This window comes from Cricetulus griseus, chromosome 3 (assembly GCF_003668045.3).
Source record: "Cricetulus griseus strain 17A/GY chromosome 3, alternate assembly CriGri-PICRH-1.0, whole genome shotgun sequence".
Lineage (NCBI taxonomy): Eukaryota > Metazoa > Chordata > Mammalia > Rodentia > Cricetidae > Cricetulus > Cricetulus griseus.
Genome location: NC_048596.1, coordinates 115,005,315 through 115,020,456, shown reverse-complemented (window position 1 = coordinate 115,020,456; position 15,142 = coordinate 115,005,315). Strand labels below are relative to the sequence as shown.

The window sequence follows — 15,142 nt, the reverse complement described above, 5'->3', positions numbered from 1 at the left end:
GTAAGATGTGGTGATGAACATGTGTAACCTAAGCAGGGCACATTCCTAATGTCAAAAATGAAATCATAAATTCTACAGCAATAAATTACTGTCAGTTACTTGCTAATCTCAGAAAGAAGGGGCTGAAGAAAGGTGTATGGGTACATACTTTTAGAAATCCAAGGACAAGTGTTTTCCTCTACCTTATTTTTGAGACACTGTCTCTCACTGAGCCCAAAGCTCAATTACTGACTAGACTGGTTGGCCTGCAAGCTCTAGGGATCCCACTGTCTCTCCATACACCCACATTCACATGTGCACATACACGTAAACACACACATATACTGCACACAAAAATAAAGCAAATTAGGCATCATTTCTAATGTCAAAAATGAAATCATAAATTCTACAGCAATAAATTACTGTCAGTTATTTGCTAATCTCAGAAAGAAGGGGCTGAAGAAAGAAAGAAAATAAGAAAAGGGGGTTGTAACAATAAGTCTTTCTGCCAAGCTGCCCGAGCCCTGCAGCCACGTGGGCGACTCCAGGAGGAAGAGAGAGAAAGAACGACTTCCTTCTTGCCCTTGCTTATATATGAGTCTGCCTGCTATGTCACTTCCTGCCTGTATCACAAGACTTCCTTTTAATACATTTCCCAGAATCCTCCTTGACTCCTAGTCCTGCCTAACCTCCTTCTTCATTAGCCAACAGTACTTTATTCAACAACCAATAAGATAAACATATACACAGAAGGGCCTCCCCCATCAGGGGGAATTAATGAAAATGAAGAGAAAGAAAGGGAGGGGAAGGAGAGGGAAGGTGAGAGGAGTTGTGATGAGAAGCTCTCTATATTGTAAAAATCAACCTAGGAGACTACTGTCCATGGCTGGCTGTCCTGTGCATGGTCTGTCGGTGGGTCGTCCTGCACATGCTCGGTCTGACATGCACCACTCTCATTGCAGTGTTCTGTCACCTGTGGTGTTGGATTCCAGAGAAGAAAGCAGGTGTGTCAAAGGCTGACTGCCAAAGGCCGGCGTGTGCCCCTCAGTGAGACTCAGTGCAGGGGCCTTCCCGGGCTCCCCCTCATGAGACCTTGCCAGATGCCTGTGTGCAGCAGTAAGTAAGCAGCAGCATCCATGCTTCAGCCTCTTCCTTTTCCTTTTTCATCCTTTAGCCTATCTCAACTCCTGGGGTGAAGCAACCCAAGTGAAACTCCAGCTTGTTTTCAGTGGTGAATGTTAGACTCGGGAGACCTAGAAAGGGTTTTAAGGAAAGTCCAATTTAAGGAATGTCTGCTCGTGAGTGTGCCTTGTAGGGATTAAGCTGAATTGCTTCCTGGCTTACTTTGCCAGAAGTGTATCTGTATTCACATTATTAAAACTAGAAGAGCTGAGTATTTGATAAAAGTACTTTAATGCTTTTTTATTCTGTATAAATCAAAATCAGTTAGCATAGCAACATGCTTCAAGTAAATGGCAGATTGCATATCTTGCCAATAAGTTATAAATCATAAACTATGACGTCAATGGTGTGCTTTCATTCTATTCAAAGGTAATCCGCATATATGTGTGAGGATGAATTCGTGTGTAGGTATCACGTGGGAGGAGCACCACCTGTGATGTCAGGACTGTCACAGCAGCAACTGCAAACAGGCAGCTTGGAAGGTGACAGTGAAAGGAGAGTGGGGAACCCTGAGACAACAGCTTCAGGGCCCAGTCTCTGCTTTGTTATTTACTGTCATCGTTCACCTATAAAATAGCATGGCATTGTGTTAGGTAGCCCCTGCCAGCTTGCCTGTAGTAAGAAAAAACCAGAGATGAACTGTTGTCATTTTGTTGGTGTGTGTGTGTGTGTGTGTGTGTGTGTGTGTGTGTGTGTGTGTATGTGTGTGTGTGTTCTTAGTTTATTGACAGTATTCCTGGAGAAATTCACAAAACAAAGCATCAAGTTGAAATGAAAAGCAATGATATTTGTTGATCTCCTTCCACCATGGAAATAACCTTGCATGGTTATCTCACTTAGTCTCCCCAGCAGTGCTCAGAGTCAGACCCTTATCCTCATTTAGAGACAAGGCATGCAAGACAGAGGCAAGACCTGAGTTTTACCCTAGACTCCATGACTGCCAGTTGGACCCTTCGGCCTATTTGACCACAAGTCTGTCTGACTCTTGAGCCCACACTCTTAGCAGCTACTCTCTGCTGATTCATGAACACTAACATTTTTTTCTGGGAATACTTTGAGAGCATATTTTCAAAATCTTGACATTCTAAAACCCCAAGATTCCAAGTTTTAAAGCCTTTTGGAAATCAGGAATGTCTGCGGCAAATGGCACGTTATGAGTTTGTTTTAGTCACTCACCTACCCGATTTTTATCAGTGTGACTAGGCTGTAAAGTGCCTTAGAGGAAAATGGAGTTAATGTCATAACCAGCAGCCTCCTTGAAAATAGACTGACAGAACACTATGTGAGGATATGTTGTGGTCATTGGACATGTAATATACAGGATGGGATTATAAATCATTATGGCATTCAGGAGAGAGAAGAATTTCACAAGCATTATGGAGGAAAACCAAACAAGAAAAACAAAGCATTTTGCTTTACCCCACTATATTGCCTAGCCTGCTGACCACATAGGCCATAGAAGGGACAGGAACCAGAATACTCCTAATAGCCAGCCACCATGAGCCGACCTCCAGTTCTGCCACCATCTGGTGCCAGGTTATCACCTCTGATTGATGGTGCTTGCTTGGCCATGTGGTGAGCAGCTCCCTCTGAACATTCATGGACCATTCTCTTACCACCACTACATCTTAAAGACCAGGTGATGAGCAGGACAATTTCCCAGCATCCTGTCTCTGTTGTATCTTTTCTTCCCTCCTATGCATGCCATTTTAACCATCCTCCTTAGACATTATAAGGTTCACTATGTAGGTCTTCAATATACTTTCTACTTTACTGTAGGACACACTGCCATGTATCTACCAACATTTGCCAATACACAGGACAACCAAGTTCCTTATTGATGACCTTTCTGATAGGTAATATCCGCATTCCCAACCTCAACAATTCTTCCATGCCATCACCATGGTTAGATGACACCCAAGCTTCCTCCCGTTAGGCCCTTATTTGGTTAATGTCTCACTAGGACCTCTGGAGCTTTCATATATCCCTATTATTTCCCAACATTCTGATCCTGTACTAGAAACCAGTCCACTTAGCTGGCTTTTCTGGTCATCCACTTAATCAACCCTGTTGCCAGATATATGCCTTTCTTTAACCTACTGCCAGAGTCCCTGCTTATCTTTAACCTTAGCATTACATTCAAGTGATTTTCTTGTCTGCTTTTTGTTTCCTGGCTTGAGTTACTGGGATTTCTAAGAATAAATAATGTTACCCTGCCAGTGAGACATGCATACTTATGCTATCTAAAATAAGCTGGGAGGTAAGTGTGAGCCACCCCATGTTTACTAAGAAATCACTAGAAAGTCACCAGAACAGCTGTTTTCCTATGATCATGCTGCCATTCGTTGTGAATGATCTTATCTTTTACCCATTGGTAACAGTAAGGCTGCATTAGCTTTTGTTGTGCTAATGCATGCTTTTGACTTTCATGAGTTTCAAGACAACCTTGTGAGGCAGCTATAGCCACTATTTCTTTAAGAAGGAGACAATTATCATAGCTTGCCAGTGTCATGTGGCAAGACACTGGGAGAACCAGGCTCTGAAATCCAGCGAGTTACTCATGCCCAGTGTCAGTCACCTTTCAGACACAAACACACTGAGAAAAGCTCATTAGAGAAGGAAATGTGTGGGTAAGAACCCAAAAGAGAAGGTTATGGATTTATTACTAGGGGTCATTGGTGGCGTTTTTCTGAGAACATTAATGTGGTGATAGGAACAGAACCCAGGCTAGAGTTGGTTAATAGTAAAACAGAAATAAGTAACTGGGAGCTATTGTTTCCTTCTGACCTAGGCCATACCATGGTTATGGTGTCTCAGGAGTATCTTAACTCATTTAGCAAATCTCACCCATAGCATTCCTACAGCTTCTGATCAGTAGCCCTCAAAGAAGCCTAAATAAACTAACTTCTCACATTCTTGACATAGATTCAGATGAGCTTGTCTTACTGGATTCCCATGCCTAGTGGAAGGAGAGGGAACCAGTACCAGCCAAATGACCAGAATGAGTTCCAGAGTCTAAGAGGGTTCCAGCAGAGTAATAGGAAGGCTGGGTCATAGCCAAAGCCTGTTAAGGAATGGCAAGAGTCAAATGCTGGAGAATCAAGTATAAATTGCAGCCAGGATGGCACGAGGCAGAAATCTGGCATACTTCCCAGGCTTAGAGTAATGGCAGGGATACTACAACTAGAACGACAAGACAGGTATGCACCACCATCTTCGAAAAGGACATGTGTGTAGCACAGACTTGAGCTCACAGGCAATTCAGATGTTCTTTCTTATTTCTCTTCCCTCCTCACTAGTAGGTAGCTCATTGCTGTGACTGAATAAAAGACACTGGGCCATGAGTACCTTTTTCTACAGTGCTAGTCTATACCAGGGGTATGCTCCAGGATGACTGTCCTCAAACTAGTTGAGCATTTCAGTCAGCTGATGAACTTTCTAAAGCCTTAACTGCACCCTATAAATTAGCTTGTCTGGGAGTAGAAACAAGAGCACTGAGGTTCCCACACCCTGTAACCTGCCCAGGGCCCAACATATATAATCAAAAAGTAATCTGATTTTGTCCCACATCACTCCAGAATACACGGGTAAAAACAAGGGCAAAAGCTGGCACCTTGGGGGACAGGATTGTAGGTATATAACCTTTTGTCCCAAGCTGTCAGCTAGAGTCAATGGGAACAAATGAAGCTCAGTCCAAACTCTGATTCTCTCTCACTCATCTCCATTGCTTCTGGGCTGCCTTTGTCATTTGACAGGTAGTTGAAGGCATCATATATGAGGGCCCATGTTTTCCAACTACAGGAGGGTACATGTGATCTAAGCAAGTGGATGTAACTCTCAGGGTCATCTGAAGGATGCCATTCCTAATCATTCCCATTTTGCAGACAAGATAGACTTGGGGAAACTTAATGCCATATCCTCAGGCAAAGCTGGGATTCAAACTCAGAGTTCTCTAGCTTTAAAGTGTCTATTCTATTGTACCTTTCTATTCTGAGCACACTCTCTTCTACATCTCCAGATCCTCCTGGTTGTCTAGATGATGTATTTGGATTAGATTCTAAACTTTGTCTACCCCATCATCCTATTCAGGCCTTCTAAATGTATTCACTCACCTTCTCTCACCTCTTCCCTCAGATTTGGTGTACCTGTGGTCCAAGCCAAACTAACTCACTGAGGGCCACTCCAGCAGTGGGTGGGTGGCCAACATACTGCAGAAGCATCTTATTAATGGAGTCTTATACCATCAGTACTGGGGACTAATCAAGCCACCGCTGCAATGTGGCAAAAAACAAACAACTCTTAACTGTAGAAGAACCTGTCTGTTTCCTTTGTTTCACTGAGTCATTTTACCTCATATCAGGGCTTCATAAAATAGCCTACATATTTCTAAGCAGCATGTTCAGACTTGCATGCCTCCTTGCTGAAGGACTAGACAGCTGTGAAGTTTACCCCAAGCATGAATATAAGATTCTTCTCTTGTTGTAATTCACGTTTTTAAAGAATTTTTTTAAAAAAAGATATATTAGTAGGCCTAGATCAATCAGCCTCAAAAATTTCCTGTCAAAAACCTCTATTTGTGAGTGTTTTCCCTCAATTTCTTTTCTTTACTTTTTTTTCCCTGCAGAAGTGAAACTTGGGACAAAGACACGACTTGGAGAGCGGGGTCCCCAGATTCTCGGTGTCCGGAGAGTCTATATTCAGACGAGGGAGGAGAAACGGATCAACCTGACCATCGGCAGTAGAGCCTACTTGCTGCTCAATACATCTGTGATCATTAAATGCCCTGTAAGACGCTTCCAGAAATCTCTGATCCAGTGGGAGAAGGATGGCCATTGTCTGCAGAACTCCAAGCAGCTTGGCATCACCAAGTCGGGCTCACTGAAGATCCACAGTCTTGCAGCCCCTGACATTGGCGTGTACAGGTGTATTGCAGGCTCTGCACAGGAAACGGTTGTCCTCAAGCTCATTGGGACTGACAACAGACTCATTGCTCACCCATCCCTCAGAGAGCACCTGCGGGCCCACTCTGGGGTGGAGCATAATGAAGCCAATAGTTTGGGAGCCACATGGCAAAAAATGCGTCAGATGTGGAATAACCAAAATGAGCTTTACTTGCACGATGGTGAAATCAACAACCAGCCTTTCTTGAGAGCTCTGTTAGGGCCATGCAGGAGCTCTGCAGGAAACACCAACTCCTGGGAGTTTAAGAACAAGCAGTTTGAGGCTGCCATGAAACAGGGAGCATACAGCATGGACACAGCCCAATTTGATGAGCTTATAAGAAACATGAGCCAGCTTATGGAGACAGGAGAGGCCAGCGATGACCTTGCATCTCAGATGATATATCAGCTGGTAGCTGAGTTGGCCAAGGCTCAGCCGATGCCTGTCCAGCGGAGGGGCATGCATGAGGAGGCTGCTCCCATGGCTCAGCTCAGAGGGGAGACAGGTAGAGCTCCCCAAAGCCCCACAGTAAAAACTTCAGGCAAGCTGACTTTTAAGCCAAAAGGACCTGTTCTCATGCGACAAACCATACCCCCTTCAGTTTCATTTAACAAAACAATAAATGCAAGGATTGGGAATACAGTATACATAACAAAAAGCACGGAGGCCATCAATATACTCTGCAATCTTATTAATCCCAGCAGTGAGGCCACTTACACATGGACCAAAGATGGAGCATTGCTGCAGCCCTCCATGAAGTGAGTCAACTAAGAACATGGTGCTTCCTTGAGAGTTCCTTATTGTGGCCTATTCTATAATTTTCTTAGAAACATTTTCAGAGTTCTTCCCCTAAAAAATATGCTTCCTCCCATTCTCATTCTCCTTTATCTGCCTAAACAGTTTTACTTTTTTCATGTTTTTGTGTGTGTGTGTGTGTATGTGTGTGTGTGTGTGTGTGTGTGTGTGTGTGTTGATATCTTGCTTGTACAAATAAAGCTTGTCTGAAGGTCAGAGAATGCAGCTTGTCACTAGCTAACTATAGGGGCTGGAGGTCTGTACAAACAGACAGAAAGTGAGGTAGCTGGGCAGAAACAGGATATAAGCAGGGAGAAACAGGAACTCGATCTCTTGTCTGCTGAGATGCAAAGGAGGTAAGGTGTGTCGGTGGCTTCCTCCTTCTCTCTGATCTCTCAGTGTTTTCCTCTATATCTGACTACAGGTATTTTTTACTTAGACCAATTAAGAACTCCATTTACATGTGACTTTAGGTATCTATACACAATCTAGGAACGACAAATGGGAAAGGGCAAACCAGGGATGTTTGCCCTTCTGAGATGGCTTAATTCACTTAGTATTGTTAAAGATCAATAAAGCCCTCACTCCCCCGCCCCACCTTGTTGAGAGTACACTCATTGGCCTCAGTGGAAACCTAACATTCAAATTTGGGGAGTCAATCACCTGACCTAGGGACTATTCCCCATCAGAGGAGAGACTGGCCTTAAGAGGCTAGTCTCACCATAAGCCATGCTAAAGAGATAGGTGGACTAATTGACTGCTTAAGTGAGGTATTTTATTTTTCCTTCCCAGAATCCCTGCCCTCTAGGACAGTTTCCACAAACCACAGTGTGGTTGCTATGAGGTTCTGGGTCTGACTCAGAAAGATGGAACTTTTTTCTTCTCTTATCCTATCTCTTTCAGTTCCTAGCGAGAACCTAAACCTAAGTATGTTTTTTGTTTTGTTTTGTTTCCCCTGCTAGTTTGGACTTCTTTGCTCTTTCTCTAAAGCCCCCATGTCTGCCACATGACTGCCTTGTCCACCATGAATCTGACATCTATGTCTGCTCACCTGGGGTACTGTGGTGTTTGCCTTCTCTTTGCCCTTCTCTTCCAGGAAGCTTCTGGGATATACAACTTACCTGCCATTTTTTTTTCTTTTGAACTGTAGTAAAATCAAAACAGAAGCCAGTTTGTCCACATCCCAGCCTGTTATAAGAGCTCTCTGAGAGGAGAGCCTTCCCCACTCTTCCATATATGCAGTTTCTTCCTGGAGCCAGTGGCTTTGACGTGATTACCTTGCAGGTTCCGTGCCAGACGAAAGCCTACAATTTTGCAGTTACCATTTTCTGTAGCCGGTGATGGCCCTATAGCAATTATATATGTTACTTGAGTATATTCTCATTTTAACTATTTTACAGGATCATTTTGGATGAAACTGGGAAGATGCAGATAAAAAATCCTACAAGGAAAGAGCAAGGGATATATGAATGTTCCATAGCTGATCATCTTGGTTCAGATGTAGAAAGCTCATTGGTGTTATATGCAGGTAATGCCTGTGGGTGAAGCCTAGAGTGTCTGAGATCTCATTGTTGCTTTGTTTATCGCCTGGCATGCTAGCATTCTAAAACCTCACTATGTATGTCAATGGTGCAGGGCTTGTTAAAGTACCAGTTGCTGAATGCTGCCTAGGGCATTGCCTTAATAGGTTTGGAATGAGTTTGATGCTTGATCTGTTAAACATGTTCCTGGTTTACACCAACTCTCTGGAAACAGTGGCTATAAGACTTATTTTCCACAAATTGAGAATTAATGAGATGGAGATTCATTGACAATGTTGACGCTATAGACTTTTTTAAGTTCCATCAGCCGGCCGAGGAATGAGAATCACTAGCCTTTAAGTGTGTCACTTTTCTCTCTGTGACATACCTGCCACTCCTTAGCCAGCACTGCCCCCAGAGGTTGTAATTTTACATTAGCATACATCTTCATAGGCACTGGACATTGTCACTTTGTATCAAAATATTTTTTTACAATAGAAGATCATTTTTAGCTGCTTAAGTTGTAGGCAGCAATTCTCCATGGTACAACTATATTCTAGGACTAGACATAAACAAGAGTGCCATTCCCCAGATCACTATTCTCTTTTCCTCCTCTCTTTGGGACTCAAAGGGACCAAAAGAGAATAGAGACAACATCAGGGATTAGAACCCTGTTTGGTTACCTAGATGCTAGGCTTGGTGGCAGACACTTGTCATCCACAAGCTGAGAAAGTTGAAGCCACTGGTTTTGAAAGTTTCTTGAGACTGGATGACTTGAAGATGGCTGCCTTCCCAAGTCAGAGTCATCAGATCAGTGGATCTCAACCTTCCTAATGCTTCAACCTTTAATACAGTTCCTCAAGTTGTAGTGACCTCAAACCATAAAATTATTTTCATTGCTACTTCATGACTGTAATTTTGCTACTGTTATGAATCATAATGTAAATACCTATATTTTCTAATGGTCTTAGGCAAGCCCTGTGAAAGGGTCATTTGACCTCTAAAGGGTTTGTGACCTGCGGGCTAATAGCCTTTGTTTTCTCCTGGACTGTTGTGCCTGTAATCATTAGCTCCTTTCAAGCAAGTACAAATCCAGGTATTTCCTGTAGTGACTAGGAGATGCCTCATCTACTAGTGCTCCTAAGTCTGCTCTTGAGTCCATCCCCAGATAACCTAGACTTCTGACAGAGCTGATATGAGGGTCTCATGAGCCATAGGATGAGCTGTGACAACCAAAGATCCCTTCTACCAAAAAGGTTCCCAGCATTTTCAACCCCTCAGGTAGTTTTCTACTGCCTCAGGCATCCCAAAAAAAGAATGGAACTTTCTTTAGCCCAGGCTTCTTGAGAACAAGAGTGCATGTGTTCTTATTCTATATTTTCATTGTCCATGTCACACAAATTATGCACATGGGGGACAAAGCATGTGCCCTGACTGAGTTAATAAATGAATCCATTCATTATCAAATTCAAGGAGTGAAAATCCTTGAATGAATTCCTGACTCTGTGGCTTCTTTGTCTTTATTATTTCTTCAAAGCAAGTTTTATGTGGCTATTTGTTTCACATTAGTTAAAATGCTAAATTCTGAGTTCTCCTCCAAACAGTGCTAATCCACTTGAGATAGCTTCACATGATTTCATAAATGAAGAATTTCTACAGAGTAGAGAGGTGTGAGAAGTGTCTTAAAGAGGTGCCCCATCAGCCAGTAGCCTTTCAAGAGTGATAGCTTTACTATTTTAAGTGCACATGAATTTATTTAGATAGTGTGAGAAGGAGAGCCTCTGAGCCACACACTGCAGGGTGAATGGCTATGAGGTTACTCAGCACTTTGACTGGGATTCCTACTGTAGCCCAGCAGGAAAACACTTTGTACATGTTCCTGATTAGAAGAAAGTTAACGAGAGTTGTGAACTCCTGCCAAGCTGGCCTTTCCCAAAACAGCTTTGAATGAGTCCTGAACCCTACACTTATTCTATGATTTGCAAGTCAGCCTGTCTCTGGCCCTAAAAGGAAACTGTATATGGTTTATTTTTAGAATCTATATTGTTATTGAAATGTCTGATTGCATCACCTTGTTCTGGGACAGGTTTTGTGATTATTAATTAAAGAGTAGCTCTGCTTTTGTTGCTGCTGAGCAGAGAGCACAGTGGAATGCTTTGTAGATGTTAGCTGAGCCTTGGCCCACTCTTATATCAGTAGGAGAGGCCTTGGAGAGCCTTTTCCATCAAGGATATCACCTTCCAAGGGCAACAGGATAGGTCAGGATCCACTGCCCTACCTCACACTCCTCCTTCTATAAAGTGTCAGATCATCACAGTCCCTGGTGTTTTAGGCCTACATCAATCCATCTGAGGCTGCATGAGAGAGATACTATTCTGCCCTGCTGTGCATTCTTGCATCTTGTGAACTAAGTCTCTGTGAAATTATCAAGAAAGAGTTAACCTTAATTATGGTTATGATGATAAAATATATTCACTTTATACTTGATCTTTGCAAACCACCCACCATCCATCCATCCATCCATCCATCCATCCATCCATCCATCCATCTATCCATCTACCCATCATCTCTGCAATGAGTACCTCTAGCTGTGTGTGTGTGCTTGTCTGTGTATACCACAGGGTTAAAGAGACCAGCACTCTTCCCTGCTTTTCATCAAATCAACAATGCTTGTCAATGAACAAGAGTTTAAACCTAACATAGTTTCTGCTCCCTTTGAATTAAGAGGCACCTGTCATCTTGTCTATTGAAAGAAATGTCACCAAACCAGAACACAGCCATCTGTCTGTTGTGGTGGGAGGCACTGTGGAGGCAGCCCTTCAGGCAAATGTGATAATCCACTGTCCTGTAAAAGGTAAGTATTATCATTTCCAGTGTGAATGTATTTGGCCAACAATTGCCAGAAGGTGACAGCTAGCATTTTAGTGTTCTGTACATAATCCTGATGAACTCTCATTCTAATTTCTAGTACTCTCCCATGCATCTAATTATCAAAAGCGAACTCATGCCACATTCTAAGACTAATGCCAGGACTGAGAGATGGCTCAGTCAATAAAGTCTTTGCTCTGCAAACACAAGGACCTAAGTTAATATCTAAGAAGCATGCACATAAAAATAAAAAAGAAAGCCTGGCACAGTAGCATAGATCTGTAACCCCAGATCCAGAGACACGTAGGTTCCTAGAGTTTGCTAGCCACTTAGTCTTGCTAGTCAGTGAGAGACCCTGTCTCAAAAGATAAGGTGAAGAGTGCTCAAAGACAGTACCCAGTGTTGACCTCCAACTTGGTCATATATAAGCACCTGCATGCACATATACAAACACACTAACACACTAGCATGTTCTCTTTCTGTGTCTTTCTCTCGCCCTCCTTCCCTCTCTTCCTCCCTTTCTTCCTCCATCCCTCCCTTCACCTCTCTTTCTCTCTCTCTCTCTCTCTCTCTCTCTCTCTCTCTCTCTCTCTCTCTCTCCACACACACACACACACACACACACACACACACCACAGTGGAGGGGAAGAGAGAGGTTTAAGACAGTAAGACAGATAGCCACTTTGTCTCCACTGTGGGCTGTGACTGACACATACACACTGGAATGTTCATCCTGGGAAAGCCAGAGCACTATGTGGGGGGACAGATTTATAATAAACAGACACTTTCAGTTATGAGGTTATGTGTGGTGACTATGGAGTCTGAGAAAAGAGATTTTTAGCAATTGTTAGATATGTCTTCCTGCTATGCAGTGGCCTTGGCAAAGCCAGGTCTGAGACTAGGAATGTCAGTATCTTCTACTCAGACATAGTTCTCAACTGCCCATGAGTGGGTCTCAGCAGGCCTCAGCAGCCTGTGTGTCAGTGGCATTTCCTGCTGTATTTGCTAATGCAGGATCAACTGCTTTGCAAAAAGACTATTTGTAGTGCTAAGGATGGACCCTTGGGCCTCTTTTATTAATAGAAGTAAAACTTTTGGCCTGCTTCTGCCTGAACTAGGGCTATTTGGCCACTCAAAGACAGGCATTCTTAAGTCTTAACCTGGACTCTTGAGTGCCCACAATGTAGACAGACAATATATTCTGCACACTTCTACATTTTACAGGTGTAAGGGGTGGACTGATGTGTGAATAGCTTTAGAGAGACATACAAACACCAAATTGAGTCTACTAAATCAAGAGGAACTTTCTATATGCCCTTAATTTACTGTGCATTGACTTGGATATCTGAAAAACTATATCCTCCAATTTCCAAGGATTAATAAGACACCCCTGTATTTATAGACATGTTTGATGTTCTCTGATGGTAACCCATCTAATGATATGTGATTTTGACTCTTTCACTGAGGAGTTGTCTTACTGCTGTGAAGTTTCTACTGCTGTGAAGACACACCATGATCATGGGAAACTCTTATAAAGGAAAACATTTAACTGGGACTGGCTTACAGTTTCAGAGGTTTAGTCCATTATCATCATGACAGACCTGACAGTGAGCAGGAGGAGCTGAGAGATCTACATCTTGAGCCAGAAGGAGTCCATGCTGTGTGCCACACTGGCCAGACTTGAGGTTGTAAGACCTCAAAGACCACTCCCACAGTGGCACACTCCCTCCAACAATGCCACACTTACTCAGCAAGGCCACACCTACTAATAGTGCCACTCCCTATGGACCAAGCCTTCAAACACACGAGTCTATTCCTGCTGTAACTATTCAAATCACTATAGGAGTTGTGGCAAAGTGTTAATTCATCCCATCTAGGACTCTAATCACAGACAAGAAAGAAAGAAACAAAGAAAGAAAGAAAGAAAAAAAGAAAGAAAGAAAGAAAAGATTCCATTCAAATTGAGTGTGAGTTCAAACCCATGAGTTTATTGGGAGTTAGTTACAGGAGCATGGAAGACTAAAGCAGTTACATCACCAAAAAGCCCACCCCTGCATGGCTGACCATTCACCAAAGCCTTGGAACTGTCTGTATAACATGTAGGCAGCTCTATCATACAGCCTCCTCTAGTCTAGCAACAGCTTCCTACACATGTGACCTTGGGGAGGAGACTTTGCCTCTTTTAACCTTTTGACCTTTCCAGTCTTATAAGTTTGGTTAATTTCCTGGGTTGTATGAACAGGGCCCCTCCTCTCTGCCAAAGGTAATGAACTCAGGAGAACCAGTTACACAATGCAGTGTGATAGCAGCGGCATCTAAGGCTGCCCTGTAGTACCTAAAGTTGGATGTCATGAAAGGACCTGGGTCACATGCATCTGCTTCCTTCTCTTCCTTCCCTCTAATGGTCTCCTGCTTGCCCTACTTCTAAAAGCACACCTTTGGCTCCATGCACACTGGAAATTTGCTAACTCCAAGATATTAGCTTTCAACCCCTGGCAGTCCTTGCAGTGTTTGGCCTATGCAGACTTTTGACAGATTGCCCAGCTTCCCAACTGGCTCCACCCACAAATATGTGACTTTTCTGGCAAAATGGACCTACCATTACCGAACAGGCCAGCATTCTCTAGCCAGGGCAAGGAGAAAAGCAGAGCAGAGCTGTTCAGATGCCAAGCCACAGCCTTCTCCAATTTCTGTAGCCCTCCACCTGCAGAGGATTCTGAAAAATAGACGTGACTTCTATTAAGAGAAACCTCAACTTTTAATGCTTCTTGTTAAATTTTAGCGTCCTGATCATTTAAAATCAAAAAGACTTGTGGACATTATTTGCTGTCCTAAGTCAGGGACTAGAGGCAGTGGAAACTGTTTTCACAAACAATGTCTCCAGAGATCATTAAACTCAGCCATGGTCTTGTCTCTTATCCACTCCGGCAACATATGAACTGTCTGATTCCTTCCTGAACTCTCAGCTCCTCCTGCCCTGTGCTATTGTGGGTAGGGCTTCCTCCTGATCTTTCTACTTTTACTTCCTCCTTTCCAATGAAGCTCAGAATTGGGAGTAGTCACCTTTCCCTACCATTCATCTTTTCTAGAATTAGTCCCTTCGATCTTTAATGCCTGGCAGCTCACCACTATGGACTCAGGGCCCCAGGAACCCTTCTGAGGTTCTTCCCCTCTCAAAGTGAATCTGCTGCTGGAGGTCCCACAATCACGTTGAGTTACGTGTCATTTTAAACAAACCTGTAGTGAACTTAGTGTTTCCTAACGGTCAGAAAGCTGGAGCCAGCTTTGCTTTTAAAGACAGATGGTGAAGTCGATAAAAAGTCAGAAAATGTGGGTTAACAGACAGTTCTGTAACTAGACAGGCTACAACCACAGATGAGTCATTTGTCTGTCTTACCCGCATCTCCAAAACAGAAGACAGACTCTAGTAGTAGAAGGGACTTCGTCATCATTTAATTTAGTCTTTCATTTTATAGATGAGTATATAGCATGATTCACAAAATCAAATACTTCCAGAACTTTAATTCAGTAGGATATATCATTTTTAAAAATGCCACTAGTTGCCCTTGAACTGTTTTATGTTGGCTGGTTTTTGTAGATCCTAAAACACATAGAACTTCCAGACAGATTTATAATTCTTTATCAGAGACAACATGTTTTATACTGCTCATGGGGTATAGATATCAATAGTTTCTCTTTGGCCACCATTAGAGGCTTTTCTATTGATTCTATCAAATGATAGAACTAGAAAAGCCAGCCTTTCTGAAGGTTAAATGTTCTATCCTGAAAAGGTTGTTTGCCTTGCTTGTTATTAAGAAATACTTCCTTGTAAAATGTGGGGTGTTGGGGAGTGAGAG

The 15,142-nt window shown here is 42.9% G+C and overlaps 1 protein-coding gene across 1 annotated transcript in view; it reads left to right on the top strand.

Moving 5' to 3' along the window:
* Positions 1-15,142, top strand: part of LOC100756612 (ADAMTS-like protein 3) — a 297,381-nt gene that overhangs the window by 234,755 nt on the left and 47,484 nt on the right. The window contains exons 20-23 of the mRNA XM_035441640.1: positions 942-1,095; positions 5,786-6,860; positions 8,298-8,425; positions 11,143-11,271. Coding sequence (XP_035297531.1) covers positions 942-1,095; positions 5,786-6,860; positions 8,298-8,425; positions 11,143-11,271 — 1,486 coding nt within the window. The remainder of the gene's footprint in view (positions 1-941; positions 1,096-5,785; positions 6,861-8,297; positions 8,426-11,142; positions 11,272-15,142) is intronic.